Source organism: Loxodonta africana, chromosome 1 (genome assembly GCF_030014295.1).
Source record: "Loxodonta africana isolate mLoxAfr1 chromosome 1, mLoxAfr1.hap2, whole genome shotgun sequence".
NCBI classification, from domain to species: domain Eukaryota; kingdom Metazoa; phylum Chordata; class Mammalia; order Proboscidea; family Elephantidae; genus Loxodonta; species Loxodonta africana.
This window is the reverse complement of record NC_087342.1, coordinates 173,322,127-173,339,591: the sequence shown is the minus strand read 5'-3', so window position 1 is coordinate 173,339,591 and position 17,465 is coordinate 173,322,127. Positions and strand designations below refer to the sequence as shown.

The 17,465-nt window shown below is 44.0% G+C and overlaps 1 protein-coding gene across 1 annotated transcript in view; it reads right to left on the bottom strand.

The window, feature by feature from the left end:
- Positions 1-17,140, bottom strand: part of LOC104845755 (coiled-coil domain-containing protein 162-like) — a 37,266-nt gene extending 20,126 nt beyond the window's left edge. The window contains exons 1-2 of the mRNA XM_064294761.1: positions 17,081-17,140; positions 183-348 (exon numbers count right to left, since the gene is read on the bottom strand). Coding sequence (XP_064150831.1) covers positions 183-348; positions 17,081-17,140 — 226 coding nt within the window. The remainder of the gene's footprint in view (positions 1-182; positions 349-17,080) is intronic.
- Between the last annotated feature and the right edge of the window lie 325 nt (positions 17,141-17,465).

The following is a 17,465-nucleotide window of genomic DNA, read 5'->3' as shown; positions in this document are numbered from 1 at the left end:
TGATTTAGCCTGTAAATGCAGCATCAATTAGATAAACATGCAGCTTCGCAACAGTTTATAATGGGACTTTTCCTTTGCCCTTCTTAACACTATCATTCATGAAAAAATATTTTAGTTCTTTTCTTTCCCAGTATTGAAAGTTTCAGAGAATTTCAATTGAAGGTGATATTTTCGTTGCTTACCAATGCCCTCAGTTCCTCCCCAGTCACTTCTCAAAGGGTTAGGACTTAGAGGAAATTCAAAACATGCTGGGCAGTTTCCAAGTTTAGCAAAGCTGCAGAGGTAAGCCACAATGTCATGGAGAGGGGCCATCAGCTGTAGAGTTAGCTGTAAGGCTCTAAAAGCTGCCTGTGGGTAAAATCAATACAAGGAAAACAGTTTTAGGAAGATTCTAAGAGGCATACAAAAATATATGAATATTGACTAGGGACAATATCTTTAAACAAGAATAGGCAAACATTATCACAGTAAGTACAAGATAATATCTGAAAAAGAACAACAAACCTATTTATGAAACAAGGCCCCTGGTGGCCATAAACACATCAAAATATATTTGCATGACCACCAATGAATTACAAGGGTCACGAATAAATTGATAGGAGGGACTCACATTCAGACATTGTCCAAAGTGAACAGCTGTAAGCAAAGTATAAGTTGCCTTAGCTATTTATCAACATAGTTTAAACTAACACACAACTAAAAACCAAACACTGGGTCTTAAATATCAACACCGAAGTGAAGGAAAAGTGAAAATTATAGTCTAACTGCAGCAGGTGGTGTTTTTATATTTAGGAAAAAACAGCTGGAAATTCTTCAGTGAAAGAAAATGTGAGAAGCTTAGGCTATTAATAGGGCTTCAGATTGATTTAGTCTGGTTTGAATCCCTGCTGAGAATTTGCACTGCCACTACAGATATACTGAATCAGAGTCTCCACTTTAACAAGATCCCCAGGTGATTCTTGTGTATACTAGATTTTGACAACCACTGCCCTACTAGTGGTTCTCAGAACCGGTCACAACCTACAGCACTAGCACCACCTGGGAACTCGTTAGAGATGCAAATTCTCAGCAGGGGGTTGAACTGGAAGGAACTGGTTTGAAGTCCTGGTTGTTAAGCATGTGTTCACTTACAAAGAAAAATCAGGGTCTTCCCAAGTTGTTATTGTCAACACTATACTTTTATTTAACAAATACTTGTGAATGCTTTATGTGTTTTTATATCATTTTTATAACGGTTACCAATATTACCCAACATGAGTAAGTAACGTGCATAGAGCAATCCCTCATAAGAGTAACCAGCTAAGTTACATGTGTGATCTCAGCCTTACAGTAGCTTCAGGGCATTAGGGTGGAGTTTTCTCGATGGGTTTGAGAGGAAAACTGAGGATTAATAAGGAATGCTGGAAGCCCAAATAGATGCTCATTAATGACCAGGGAGAAACAGGACTCGTGAAATAATGAGACCCAAGAGAAGTTATAATAAGGCAGGCAAAAATATTAGGAGTTGTGAGAAGGTTTAAGGTTATAGATGTTTCCGGAAAAAAAAAACAAGAGATGTTCTCTGGAATTGATATGTTTAACTGGGAGACATTAAAAAAAAAAAAGCCAGTTTTCATTCTGACACACATTAAAAAAAAAAGTACAAACCTTTTCTGGCAGAGTTTTGAACATAACCAGCACTTCAGAAGAATGAGGTATGAACCATAAGTTGAGGAAGACTTTTCCATCAGCAGACAGCAAACACCGTGGCCTGGGCTGAAAACTCCTGCGGCATTAAAAGAAAGCACCAGTAGCATCGTTTCCCTCTAAACAAGAAGCATCTTGGAAAGTGAACCACTCAACAGCCACCCTCCCCACCCACACACACACATGGCCACAGCGCCCAAGCCTACAATCGTGTTTAGACACAGGCCCAATGTCCAGCCCTGCTTTTCTGGCTGAGCCCAGGCGACTAGAGTTATAAATAACTCAACAGGAAGAAGGCAATTGGGCTGATTTTAACCTCAGCAGCATTGGAGGAAGGAGTGGGTATGGAGAGAGGGAAAGGTGAGGTAAGAAGGGAAAACAAGGGCATGAGTTAGGTAGCCTGCACCATGCTAGGTGTTTTGCTTATGGGTGTATTTTATCTCAGTTCGTTCTTAGGACGAAATTTGTCGTCTTTGTTGTTAGCTGGCCTCTAATTGGCTCCAACTCATGGTGACCCCATACACAACAGGATCCATAGGGTTTTCACTGGCTGGTTTTTCAGAAATAGATTGCCAGGCCTTTCTTCCTAGTCTGTCTTAACCTGGAAGCATCACTGAAATCTGTTCAGCATCATAGCAACACACCAGCCTCCACTGACAGATGGGTGGTGACTGCACATGAGGTAAATTGGCCAGGAATCAAACCTGGGTCTCTTGTATGGATGGTGAGAATTCTACTGCTGAACCACTACTGTTCCCCAGGTCATTTCCAACTCATGTCACCCCATGTGTACAGAGTAGAATTAGACAACCTACAGTAGATAGTAGAACTGCCCCACAGAATTTCCAAGGAGCGCCTGGTGGATTCAAACTGTCAGCCTTTTGGTTAGCAGCCAAAGTTCTTAACCACTACACCACCAGGGTTTCCGTTGTCTTAGGTACCGTCAAGCCGGTGCCAGCTCATAGCGACCCTACGTACAACAGAACAAAATGCTGCCCCATCCTATGCTATCCTCACAATCGTTGCTGTTTGAGTCCACTGTTGCAGCCACTGTGTCAATCCATCTCAGCGAGGGTCTTCCTCTCTTTCACTGCCCCTCTACTTTACCCAGCATGATGTCCTTTTTCAGGGTCTGGTCCCCCCCGATAGCATGGCCAAAATACGTGAGATGAATCTTGCGCCACCTCTGCTTCCAAGGAGCATTCTGGCTGTACTTCTTCCAAGACAGATTTGTTTGTCCTTCTGGCAACCCATGGTATATTTAATATTTTTCACCAACACCATAATTCAAAGGCATCAATTCTTCTTCAGTCTTCCTTATTCACTGTCTAGCTTTCATATGAGGTGATTGAAAATACCATGGCCTGGGTCAGGGGCACCTTAGTCTTCAAAGTGATATTTTTGCTTTTTAAGAGTTTAAAGAGGTCTTTTGCAGCAGATTTGCCTTCACTGCTGCTGCTGCTTCCACGGGTGTTGTTTAGGAGCCCAGCTGCTAACCAAAAGTCAGCAGTTTGAGTTCACCAGCTGCTCCTTGGATACCCTACAGGGCAGTTCAACTCTGTCCTATAGGGCCGCTGTGAGTTGGAATAGACTCGACGGCAGCGGGTGTGGTTTTAAAGGGTTTAACAGGTTTGCAGCAGGTTTGCTTTGACTGCTGCTTCCATGGATGTTAACAACCTAAGGATGTACATATTTTTGTTCCTGTTTCACAAATGTGGAAATTGAGGTAGAGAGGTTACCTAGGTCTTGCCTACCCAGCTCCTAAGAGACTAAGTTGGGATTTAAATGCAGATCTATCTGTTCCATTCCAGAGACCAGGCTCTATTTTTCTTCCTTCCTCACCATGTTTCTCGGGGGATCTGGCCTCTTGTGCAGTCCCCCAGCCTCTTGCCTTTTTTTTCTTTCTCCTTTCTGCCCTCCTCCTACAAATACATTAAAATTTCTTTCTTTCTGTGCTTAAAACAAGTTGAGACAACATTTATATTTTTGTATATAAATTTTCTGAATCATATACAAGAAATGGTTAACATTATTTATCTCTGATGTGAAAAGTGTAACCAAGAAGAGAGAGGTAGTTTTTATCGTTGTTCTAGGTCGTGAAGTCAGCTCCCAGTTCACGGGGATGCTATCACAACGCTGCCTGGTCCGGTGCCAAACCCATGATCAGGTGTGGATCAGACTGTTGTGATCTATAGGGTTTCATTGGTTAATTTTTCAGAAGTAGATTGCCAGGCCTTTCTTCCTAGTCCATCTTAGTCTGGAAGTTACCTGATCATTTCTTAGGCAGCAGTTGTCTCTTTGTTGTGGGTTTATATACATATATTCCATATATGTACAGTTTAAAGATTAACACAAGCCCAGGTGCCCACAGCCTGCCCTGAGAAATAAAACGTTGCCAATACCTTTGAAGACCGATGTGTCCCTCCCTGGTGGTGGAAGGTTAGAACCACTGTCCTGAAGTTTACATTAATCAATGCCTTGCTTTTCTTTGTAATTTTACCACAAATGGATGCATCATGAAGAGATATATTGGTTTTGCCTGATTTTGACCTTCATAAAATGGAAACCCATGATCTTTCTACCACACCCACTGGAGGGAGTTGGCATCCTCAGCTGGTTTCTATATCATCTCAGGATTGAGGTGGCCCCATTCTAATAGGGGGTGGGAGTGGGCCGTTTCACATTCCAATGATTCAGTGTTGTCAAGTCCATCTTGCAGCTTTCCTCAAGAGAACTAATCAACTGGGCTCACCTGATGTGAAAACGGTGACATGTACAGTTAGCACGGTGGAATTTCACATCATAGGACCCAATTTTGAGTCCAATATTCACCATCCACAGCTGTGTGGCCTTAGACGAATTGTCTTGAGTTTTTTTTTTAATCCACAAAATGGGGATAATGATTCCTAACTCACAGAGTTGGTGTGGGGAATAATTTTTAAAAAGAGTATCAAGCATGTGAAAAGTATTTTATAAATTGTAAGGTGCTATTTTTTTTATATACAAAGTTTGGAGCCCTGGTGGCAAAAGGTCAGCAGTTCAAATCTACCAGCCACTCCTTGGAAACCCTATGGGGCAGTTCTACTCTGTCCTATAGGGTCTCTATGAGTCAGAATCAACTCGACAGCAGTGGGTTTGGTTTTTGGTTTATACAAAGTTTAGTCATTGGGTGGTACAGACGATTAGCACACTCAGCTGCTAACAGAAAGGTTGGAAGTTTGAGTCCACCTAGAGGTGCCTTGAAAGAAAGGCTTGGCAAACTACTTCTATAAAATAAGTCATTGAAGACCCCGTGGAGCACTGTTCTACTCTGACACACATAAGGTTGCCACGAGTCAGAGGCGACTCGATGGTGGCTAACAATGACATGCAAAGTTTGTTATTATGCTGAAGTGTGGGTGTCTGGCATCTGCTGGGGCTCAATGGGTGCTGAGGATGCATGTGGCACAATAGAAAGGCACGTACGAACATGCAGAGTAACTTTTTAAGAAGTGGGGACCTAAAGGTGCTAATAAGGGGATATCCTAGACTTGAGGGTTATGAGGGAAGGTCAGAGACTAGTGAACTTCAGGCCTGTCTTGGTTATGCTGGAACAGGCAGGCAGGCCTGACAGACAGACAGACAGACAGACAGACAGACAGACATCAGAAGGAGGTATGCAATGGATGTGTCCCCCTTTTGAATCCCATCCCAGGAGTCCCATTCAACCCTCTCCTTTTCTTAGTCTTGACCTGGCCATGGACCATGGCGTCTGCTCTTCTGGCTGCAGCTACCATCCATACACCTAGTGACTCCTGACTCACATTTGCAGCCCTGGTGCCCCACAACTCCAGAGTTCCAAGTTGCCTCATCATGGCTGGAGGTGCCTCAAACCACCTCAGTCAAGAAAGGCAAGAACTGAACTCATCATCCCCTTCCACCCCAATCCTGTTCTTCCCCCTATGTTGAAGGAACTGCAACCCACCCAGCCTCCAAAGCCAAAAAGCAGGGAGTCATTTTTAGACCCTCCCTTCTTTACTCCTCGTCCTGCTGACTCCGTTACTAAACATCTCTCACATCTGTACCTGGTTTCCATTCCCCCTTCCATTTTCTACACCATGGCTCTCTGTGGGAGGGCCTCACCTTCCAGGGGGAGCTTTAGAAACTGTGGGAGCATTTTTTGACTGTCGCAATGATTGCCTATGAGGAATAAAATTATTCCTGGGTCTCTGGGAGAGACTCAAACAACTCTTCCCGCTTATTAAAGCAAAATTTTACTCATTCTAACAGAAGGCTGAATACTTCCAGTGTCAAACTTTCTGAATATGAGACTTTTCCCCTCATTAAAACCCTACTTGAAGTGACTTGTTGGCCTTAAACCTACATTTCAAGTCTCAAGCTTTTAATCAGTTAATTCTCAGCTCAAGGACAAAGTGTGGTTTTAGCTTGGAGAATTTCCTTTACTTTAGCAACCACAAAGTCAAACTATTCCCGCCCTGGTGCAGATCAAAGCAGCTTGGCCCAGCCACTGTTCAGTTCACAGTATTTGACCGTGTTCAAAAGAAACATTGAAATAGATGACTGCCCTGACAGGGAGCACAACAGAGAACTCCTGAGGGAGCAGGAGATCAGTGGGATGCAGACCCCAAATTCTCATAAAAAGACCATACTTAATGGTCTGACTGAGACTAGAGGAATCTCAGCGGCCATGGTCCCCAGACCTTCTGTTGGCACAGGACAGGAACCATCCCCGAAGACAACTCATCAGACATGAAAGGGACTGGTCAGTGGGTGGGAGAGAGATGCTGATGAAGAGTGAGCTAATTATAACAGGTGGACACTTGAGATTGTGTTGGCATCTCTTGTCTGGAGGGGGGATGGGAGGATAGAGAGAGAGGGAAGCTGGCAAAATTGTCACGAAAGGAGAGACTGAAAGGGCTGACTCATTAGGGGGAGAGCAAGTGGGAGTACGGAGTAAGATGTATGTAAACTTATATGTGACTGATTGGATTTGTAAACGTTCACTTGAAGCTCAATAAAAGTTAATAAAAAAAATAAACATAAAAAAAAGAAACATTGACTATCAAAAAGGCAGAAACACGAGCTCTGTGTCTGCACACACGGGCATGCAGGCCACAGCTTGAGGACTGGCAGCTGTGCCCTGCACAGGGCTGGCCTGAGTCCTCGCCTCTAAGAAGCACATGTGTCCCTGGAGGTATAGGCCCTCTACCAAGTGCTGTCTCATCTGCTTGTTTCCTGCCACTTCCACCCCTGCCTGCAGCCAGCAGCCATCTGCCCAGCACGGGCAAAGATGACAGCAGGAGGTGCTCAGCGCAGGGAGCGCAGTACCCAGAGCTCAGCCTGGTTCCCAGCCTTCCAAGGGTGATTGCTCCCCACCCCCACCCTATAGCAGGCTCATCAACTACCTGGTCTGACAGTCCTTCATCTCCTTCACATCGTTCCCCTGCACCTCCGTTCCTTTCAGCCACCTACTCCTGGCCACACCCCAGACCTTATCATCATCTAGAACCATATCACCTCCAATGCTGTCAACTCAAATATTCCACTTTCCCAACCCCCCTTTTATCCTTCCAGTTTTCTCACCCCTTCACATCCACTAAATCTCCTTCATCCTCACAAGATATACACATTGACATTACCCAGACCTCTGGTCTCCCCTTCTAGTTTCTGACCTCCCTTCCTTCTCAGCCCAGATTGGACCAGATCAAGCATGTGAATTATTCTCTCACTAGCACCTTTAATTCTCTGTTTCTCTGTACTCACAACCCACCTAGCAAACCCCCAATCCTGGATTCTTCTAACAGTTCAACTTTCTGTTCCTAGTTGCATGTTGCTAAGGCACAGGAGGAAATCACATCACTAATTATATTGATGCAGCAATACATAAATGGTTCCCAGCCTGAGCTGACTGTGTCACCCTGGGACAATTCTTTTTATTTCCTTTGGTTAGCTCTCATGCCCATTTCCCTTTTCAGTAATTCCAAACTTTCTTTAAGCTTTATACCAAGAAAGAAACAATCTTTGATGGTTACGAGGGAGGGGAGAGGCGGAGAGGGAAAAACACTAACTAGGCAATAGATAAGTGGTAACTTTGGTGAAGGGTAAGACAGTATACAATACTGGGGAAGCCAGCACAACCTGAACCAAGGCAAAGTCATAGAAGCTTCTTAGACACATCCAAACTCCCATAGGGATCCAGTTACTGGGCTGAGGGCCGAGGACCATGGTCTTTGGGGATATCTAGCTCAATTGGCAGAGTTAATATGGAAAATATTCTACATCCTACTTTGGTGAGTAGCATCTGGGGTCTTAAAAGCTTGTGAGTGTCCATCTAAGGTATGTCTACTGCTCCCACCCCATCTGGAGCAAGGGAGAATGAAGAAAACCAAAGACACAAGGGAAAGATTAGTCCAAAGGACTAATGGACCACAACTACTGCAGCCTCCACCAGACTGAGTCCAGCACAACTAGATGGTGCCTGACTACCACCACTGACTTCTCTGACAGGGATCATAATGTAGGGTCCTGGATGGAGCTGGAGAAAAATGTAGAACAAAATTCAAACTCACAAAAAAAGACCAGACTTACTAGTCTGAAGAGTATGGCCCTCAGACAGCCTTATAGCTCAGTACTGAAGTCACTCCTGAGGTTCACCCTTGAGCCAAACATTAGACAGGCCCTTAAAGAAAACAGTAATACACATAGCTCAACCATATATATGAGACTAAATGGGCACACCAGCCCAGGGGCAAGGATGAGAAGGCAGGAGGGGACATGAAAGCTGGATGAATGGAAATGGGGAACCCGTGGTCGAGGAGGCGAGCGTGTTGACCCATCACAGGGTTGGCAACCAATGTCACAAAACAATATGTGTATTAAGTGTTTAATGAGAAGTTAATGTGCTCTGTAAACCTTCACCCAAAGCACGCGCATGCGCGCGCGCACACACACACACACACACAGACCTATACCAAATTCCTGCCAGCAGATGATGACATGGTCTCTATTTCATAACTGAATTAAAGGCCAACTGGCTGGAATTCCATCTACTTCCCGAAGACCCACCCACAAAGACACACACACCCACCTGCCCTTTCAACCAGGGTCAAAGGCAGAGGTGGGCACCCAGGAGATACAATGAAGATAGTCTCTGCTGTCTCAAGAATCTTACATTCCAGAGGGAGCTAGACGTGCTAACATGATACTATGCTAGAAGCATGGTGTCATAGAAGGGCGTGAAAGTGCAGAAGAAACATGGAATAAAAATCACCTGAGACTTGTTGGGAGCTAATGGAAAAATTCCATAGCGGAGGCTCTGAGCCAAGACTCATTATCTCCCCTGACATCTTTTCCTTCTAATGGCACTGCCCTGTTTTATCAACCCAAGCCAGAAACCCTGGATGCCATTCTAGTTTTCACTTTCTCCCTCAGCACCTGCCCGAGCCGATTTCACTTCCTAAACATCTCTCAATTTCAGTAGCTTCTCTGAGAATCATCTTGCCCTCTTCTCTCATGACCTGAAGGACAAATACCAGATTTCTGGATCTTGCCCCACCCCCTGGACATCCTATTTCCTTACTTGCCCTGTGTATGAGTCTCACAGAAGTCCACATGCAATCTCACATCTCTGTGCCTTTGCACACGTGGTCGCCCAGCTTGAAATGAATTTCTCTTCCTTGTGCACCTAGAACACTAGTCATCCTTCAAGACCCATATTAAGTGTCCCCTCTTCCCTGCAGCCTTCCTTGCTACCCACTCCCAGTATTATCCTTTGGATAATACTGAGCATTTCCTGGTGGGAGTTTTCATTATACTTTTATTTTAGCATGCTGTATTGTAATTACATGTATACTTACACGTCTGTTGCCCTTCAGGCAAGGACCATGTCTAATTCATTGTTGTACAGCACTTGTCACCAAGGCTGCCATGTATTGTTCAGGCTGTGCCCTGAGGCAGGCAGCAGTGGCCCAAATCTAGCCTGTACTTGACTTTCCAAGCTCTGCATCCTGGTGTGGGAGCTGCATTTGCCCAGAGGAAGGCATGCCTTCTTCTAATTTGTATAAATTAGTGATATGGGATAATGGTGGCTCTGGCTGGCACAATTAATGTTAGTGTCATTTTTCTCTCTCCCTTCTTTGCTCCTTCAACAGCCATTGCAATTGTTCCTGGGAGTGTGGCCAAGTATAGCCCTAGTCTCCAGACTCCCAGTCTCCTCTGTAGCCATGAAGGGAATAGGAACATCAGGGGACCTCCTACTTGGGAGGATAGCTTTCCTTGGCTCCTCTTCCACAGAAACTCCAGTTGTGGGGGGAGGCGGGGGAGGGTCTCTGCTAAAGCTAAACCTGGTGTATTACAGCTTTTTAAGGATTAAGTCCACCACGCATCTATCAGTTTGTCATACTGTGGTGGCTTTCATGTTGCTGTGATGCTGGAAGCTGTACTACTGGTATTTCAAATACCAGCAGGGTCACCAACAATACGCAGGTTTCATCAGACTTCCAGACAAAGACAGGCCACCCTTCTCCCTTCCCTTGCCCATGGCAGATGCTGCCAATCAATCATAACACTCTCACAAGCTTGATGTCTCAGAATACTCAACATGGCCACTAATAAACTGTCGGAATTGGAATTTAAAATAAAATCCATTTCTTCTCTGTGATCTCACTCAATTCCTTACTTCATGAATGAGATGAGGATCTCTGTCACCCATGACCTTCATTCTTCAATTCTGTCCCTTTATCTGTAGTTAACCTTGGCCTGAGATTCCCATTTATCATTTCATGAGCACTCTTAAAAATGGCCCCTTTCCGGGACGTTTTTACTGAGCAGTCCCATTGTTTGGAATCATGTTCTAGACATCTTAGCACTACGAATCATAACATGTTTAACTTCAGAGCACTGCTTCAATTTTCTCACTCATTAGATGAAGAGATTGAGGACCAAAGATCGAGGTCAAGTGACTTGCCCAAGACTTCGTGACAACTTACGACTGAGCTGGGTAAAGCCCAGATATTCTGTCAGGCCATGGTTTTCTCCACTATACTTCTGTAGCTGATGCTGGATTTCCGTGAAGTCTGTACATGGAACCACAGACTTGGGAAGCAGAATCTTATACACATTTCCAAACTTCCACATGAGACAGAAGTTCCTTTCTGTGTTATTGATATTGTTAGCTGCTGTTAAGTTGCCTCGCAAATCATGGCAACCCCATGCACGACAGAACAAAATGCTGCCCAGTCCTGTGTCATCCCCCTAATCAGTTGCAGATTGGCCCATTGTGATCTGGAAGGTTTTCATTGGCTGATTTTGAAAGTAGATTGGCAGGCCTTTCTTCCTAGTCCACCTTAGTCTGGAAGCTCCACTGGAACCTGTTCAGCATCATAGCAACATGCAAGCCTCCACTGACAGGCAGCTGGTAGCTGTGCATGAGGTGCATCTGTGGAAAGTGAACCTGTGTCTCCGACGTGGGAGGTGAGATTTCTACCACTGAATCACCACTTCCCCCTCCTGTCTATAGACTTCCTTTTATGTGAGCATATCAAAAGGGACATGTTTAAATCTCAAGAGTTTAGGAAGCAGGAGGTGCGTGTCATGAAGAAACCCTGAATCTGTATTAGTTGTAGCTTATCTGTCTCCCGGCTATGTTACTTGGGCTCTGGGTAGGCACTTATTTTGCTCACACTTTCCTGGCCAAGATGCTACCTTGAAATTATCAGACATTATGGACCAGATGGTTTAGGGCTCTAGGCTCTCTACCCTAAATGACTATGTCCCTTAATCTTTAGGAAACACACAATCACCTGCAAGAAACCAAAAGAAAAAAAAAGGAATAGAGCGATACTGCAAGTTAAATTTTTCTCCTCTCCACATTCTGACTCTTTATTTGGTTGCTGCAAATGAAACAGATTAGAAACAAAAATAGACTTCCTCAATACATTTTCTCTTAAAGCCAAATGTAGCGGACTCCTGGTTAGACTTCTGGAAACTATTTTTAAAGTTTGATCCCAAATGAAGATCGAATTTATAAATGGTTGACTTGGCTACTGAGTTGGTGAGTGACAAAAAGCCTCCAGATAATAGTGCTGAGAAGTCTTGGAGGATTATCCTGTGATGTTTAACACGAGACAAAGGTGTACTTCAGTCTCACCATGCAGCAGATGTTCAGTCAAACCCTTCAGCAAAATAGTCTACTGAGGTATCTTTGCCCACCTCCCCCCTTCCATTCTTCCATTAGTTATATCCTGACGTCTTCCCAAAGTGAAGGCGCTGGCTGAGCTCCCGACACAACACTGGTATCCAAAACCTGGGCACTTTATTTTTAGAAGAGCAGCTTACTTTATTTTTATTTATTATTATTATTTCTTCTCTTTTTTAAATTGTGCTTTAAGTGACAGTTTACAATTCAAGTCAGTTTCTCACACAAAAACTTATACACACATTGTTATGTGACCATAATTGTTCTCCCTATAATGTGACAGCACACTCCTCCTCTCCACCCTGTATTTCTCGTGTCCATTCAACCAGGTCCTCTCCCCCTCTGCCTTCTCATCTCACCTCCAAACAGGGGCTACCCACATAGTCTCATGTGTCTACTTGAGCTAAAAAGCACACTCCTCACCAGTATCATTTTATGTCTAATGGGTTCAGTCTAATATCTGTCTGTAGAGTCAGCTTTGGGAATGGTCTTAGTTTTGGGCCAGCAGAGTCCAGAGGCCATGTCTTTTCGGGTCCCTTCAATCCCTTCGGTCAGACCATTTAGTCTGGTCTTTTTACTAGAATTTGAGTTCTGCATTCCACTTTTCTCCTGCTCCATCAGAGATTCTCTGTTGTGTTCCCTGTTAGGGCAGTCATTGATGGCAACCAGGAACCATCTAGTTCTTCAACTCTCAGGCTAATGGAGTCTGTGGTTTATGTGGCCCTTTCTGTCTCCTGGGCTCTTATTTTCCTCTTATCTTTGGTGGTCTTCATTCTCCTTTGCTCCAGCTGGGTTGAGATCAACTGATGCATCTTAGATGGTGCTTGCTAGCTTTTAAGACCCCAGACGCCATTCACCACAGTGGGATGCAGAACAGTTTCCTAACAGACTTTGTTATGCCAATTGACCTAGATGTCCCCTGAAACTCTGGTCTCCAGACCCCTACACACTGGGCACTTTATAAGTACCAAGGTAGGACTGCCTCCTATTTTGATAGACAGCTATCAGTCAGTCAAGGGCTTAAGAATGTCAGCTTCTTTCATCCTCCAGCCCATTCTATCATCCTTATTTTCTTGGTGAACTCCAGGAAAACTTCACTCTCACCTCCTTTTTGAATTCCTCCCCAAGGCCCCAGAGTAATGCTGAGCAGGCTGTCTTTTTGTGCCCTCACGGAACTTTCCACATCCCTCTAACATGTTGTCTTTGAAGCCACTTGTTTGTTTATAGATCTTTCTCCCAACTGGACTGACTTTACTGCCAGAGACAATAATTTATTCGTCCTTGTAACTCTAGCTCTTGGCAACCTCCCTGGTATTAAGTACTGAATACATGATGGTTGACTAATGCATGCATCATGCATGAGTGAATGAGTGGGGGAATGAGAGAGTGAGTAAAATGTGTTCTGACACAAATGGTATTTCAATTCTTTTGTCCATTCATTCTATGATCATATTTATTGAGTATTCCTTTATCGGAACTAAGTTCCATGTTGTTGAGGACAGAGTAAGTTAGAAAATTCATCCTACAGATTATTTGTGCTCCCTCTTGGAGACCGCACAACTGTATAAAACCCCACACCCTATTTTTTTTTAAAGGAAACTTGGCCCTTAACTGCTAAAGTCTGTTAACTCCTCCATTTCAGTAGGTGAACTCCAGGTAGGCTGAGCTAGGACCATTTGGAAAATTGTCTGGAAGCAGCTCTGTTCTATCACTTAATGTCACTCTACATCATCCGCCCCCCCCACATCAGAAAAATATAGAAAGACACTGATTTCTCCAAGGCACTGGCTTATCATTTGTTTTCATCTGAATATTTTCTCTACTCCATTGAATAGAATATTTGAAGCCAAGATAGATCAAGATCAAGTTTACTTATTTGTTTGTTTATTTTAGATGTTGGTTTGTGTAAAAGGGTGTGATTGACGAAAACCTCTGGGATCTCCAGGGGAAAACAAAACTGCATAGATTGAAAAAGCAGTCAAACAGCCCCCATGCAAAGAACTCCTGGGTTCAGACACAAAGATACTCTTATTTCTGTGTGTTAAATCTTTCTTTTGCCTTTTTGGACTAAATGATCAAAGCCCAAGTGCGTTAAAGGAAGCAAGCATCTCCATACCAAATCCAACACAGTACTCCTCTCCCAGGGGAGGAGGTGGGGAGGAGGTATGGGGAGTAACAAGCTCTAAAGGAAATTACTCACCTGAGGTCAGCCTTGAGGCCTTCCTTGGCATTCCTTAGCCCCTTCTTTTCATGTGGTTGCCCCACCATGAAAAAGGTATTCCTGATGGTAGGGAAATCTTCCAGCAGGGCTCTCAGGCTGTTGCAGTATGCCATGATCTGACCCCGAAGAGCATAGTGAGACATGTGGTGGTTAAACCTAAAAAGTCAAGAGAAAAGGTGGTGTCTCCTGAAGGGGAACCCGAGTTGTTCCACAGCTCATCAAACTTCCAGGATTTATTTCCCTGGAGGACTTTTAAGAGAATAAATTTCCATCTGGGTTAGGTTGCTATTGCCTAAATGCAGAGGCATGGACCTCTTCAAAGAGAAGTTTAATTTGGTTTTATTCAACAGGACTGTGGTTTATTTGGAGTCCCTGGTGGTGTAAATGGCTAATGTGCTCAGCTCCTAGTTGAAAGTTGGAGGTTTGGGTCTACCCAGAGGCACCTCGGAAGAAAGGCTTGGTGATCTACTCCAAAAAAATCGGCATTTCAAACCCTATGGAGCACAGTTCTACTCTGACACCCACGGGGTCCCCATAAGTCAGAGTCGACTCAACTGTAACCTGAGCCTATGAATGCCAGTAAATTTCCATTAGTCCTTAAACTAGCCCAAGCCAGATCTGGCCCACCTCACGTGCAGAAGGGCCAGCCGTGACCACTAATTGACCTCAACAGAGGACGCCGCAACAGGTGGAACGCAACAGAAGAAAAATCGTCACCCAGACCCTATTCTAAAGCGAGAGGTCCAAGAAGAATGTGTCAACTCATATTTCCTGGCCACCTTCTAGAACTTTCCCTCCCCAGTATATCTGCATGGCCATCATCTTGCTGCCCAAATCACATATAAACCCTGTTTCCCCGTAGCTCGGGGAGTCGGATTTGAGGAACTTCCTCCTGGCTCCTTGCTCTGTGCATTAAAATAAAGTTACTTTCTCTTTCTCAAAGACCAGTGTCCAGATTACTGGCAAGTCTGAGTGCACCAGAAAAGGGCCCACCTTCTAGGGTTTGGTAACACAACAGCAAGTGATGGTTTATTTAAACACGAACTACCCTCGTCATTGGATTTCTACACATAATACTTCTGTTTATTGAATTCAGAGTCAGAGAAATCAACATGCATTGTTCACATATACTATACTTACTTCTGACAATATTCAACTATAACATCTCTCTTGACTTTCCCAATTTCATCCTGTGATAAAAGAGAACGATAATTCTTACATTAGACAATCAGCTCTAAGAATTACCTATCCGAGTATATGTGAGCAGACTTAAAGGAGGGAAAGGCCACACAGTTGAGAGATTCTTTCTGAAGGTATACTTGTTGGAACACAGTCTTCCATGAGTCTCTTTCCCTCCTACACATTCTGCTGAGTATGCCAAGAAAGCAAGGCCTTGATCACTCTTTACCTGGGCCATTTCTCAGGGATGTTCACAGTGAGCAACCTTGAGGGATGAGAAAATGCCTCCCTCTGGGAAAAAGAGCAGGCTTGCTAATAAAGAGGTGGCTATCCCAAGCTCATTGTTTCTCAACTGTGACACAAACCCTCTGTGTGCATATGGGTAAATTCACTTTGCTCTCATGGGACTTGAAAGGCAAAGAGAGCTGACACAAATATAAAGCTCACATTGCCTGCTCTGCTGTGAATAATAAAGTCCTTTGACTCTGACCCAGGAGTCTCCTGTGTTCTGCTAGCACCAATGAAAGAATGACAGGCTAATTTATTAGTTTGTAAGTAAAGTAAATCCCAGAGTCTGACAAAACTGAGCTCTTTCTTATCAGTAGAGCTTGGATAGACCTGAAGGGCAGTTAATGAGCCATTGCAATTGTCACTTGGTCAATATTTTTTGAGAATTGTTCATTAGATGGGTTCCTTTGCCTCTGGCATTGTTTAGTAGTAATCTGGAAAATCTAGTCTTTGTCATATCCCATTTGTAGGGCTGGATTAGGTAAATTCTATATCATGGAAGACATGTCTTTCCAGTCACAAAGCCTGGGGGTTGAAACCTTTGTCATTTTTCTCCCACATAACTATGCACTAGCTTAATGATTTCCTCATCAAAAGAGCAATGGAAAATGAAATGATATTTACAAAATTCACCTGATTCACAGTTTGAGATTTATAGTATTTTTCAACAGTTTAGACTAATATAAAACCCTTAAATAGAAACATGGCTGTAATGCCTAAAGAATCAAGATAACAGGCAACTAGATGATAAGAGCCCTTCCTCACCTCATATTACTCAGGAGTGGTCTCAAGCCCAGTGCAAATGCTAAAACTCGTTGGTTTCGAAAGTAACAAAACAAAACAAAACGGAGTCTTGGAAAAATACACGCATTTAAAAAACTAGACTGCCAGGGAACACAACAGAGAACCCCTGAGGGAGCAGGAGAGCAGTGGGATACAGACCCCAAATTCTCATTAGACCTGAATTAATGGTCTGACTGAGACTAGAAGGACCCCGGTGGTCATGGCCTCCAGACTTCTGTTGGCCCAGGACAGGAACTATTCCTGAAGCCAACTCTTCAGACATAGATTGGACTGGACAATGGGTTGGAGAGGGATGCTGGTGAGGAGTGAGCTTCTTGGATCAGGTGGACACTTGAGACTATGTTGGCATCTCCTGCCTGGAGGGGAGATGAGAGGGTGGAGGGGGTTAGAAGCTGGCAAAAGGGACACAAAAAGAGAGAGTGGAGGGGGAGAGTAATTGGAAGTGTGTAGCAAGGTGTATATGGGTTTTTGTGTGAGAGATTGACTTGATTTGTAAACTTTCACTTAAAGCACAATAAAAATTATATTAAAAAAAAACTAGACTGCTATTAGGTTGAATTGATTCCTTTCTATTTCTTATTGAACATCACTTTTCAATGGTCCTATTCAAATAGGCTGAAAGCAACAAATTCCAAGCCCAGAATTTCTATTTGTTCAAATATAAAAGAGGCTTAGAGCTTTGGATGCCCTTCTCATGACACACTCACAGGGTTCTGCGTTCCGTCAGCCATGGTTTGTTTCCTCAGGAGGAAGGTGTTCAGCATCATATCCCGTAGCCCCACCTTTTCTAGCTGAATAGACACGAAAGCCTCTGGAGCCCTGACAAGTGAAGAGAGACATCTGAATCCAAGGTCAGGGACAAGTGGATATGCAACAAGAAGACAACCCGAGAGCTTTCTGCAAGACAGGAACACCTGGGCTGTGTGCTAGGCATTGCACTAGGTGGGCAGGTGGCTCTGTCTTCATGGTTCTCACCTGCTTCAACTGTGTCTGATGATCACCAGGGAAGCCAACAAGTCACCCTCCTCCTTGGAGAACCCCTTGTGCCTAAAGCATACATCAGCAGTCCCTCTTTGGTCCCAAACTTCATAT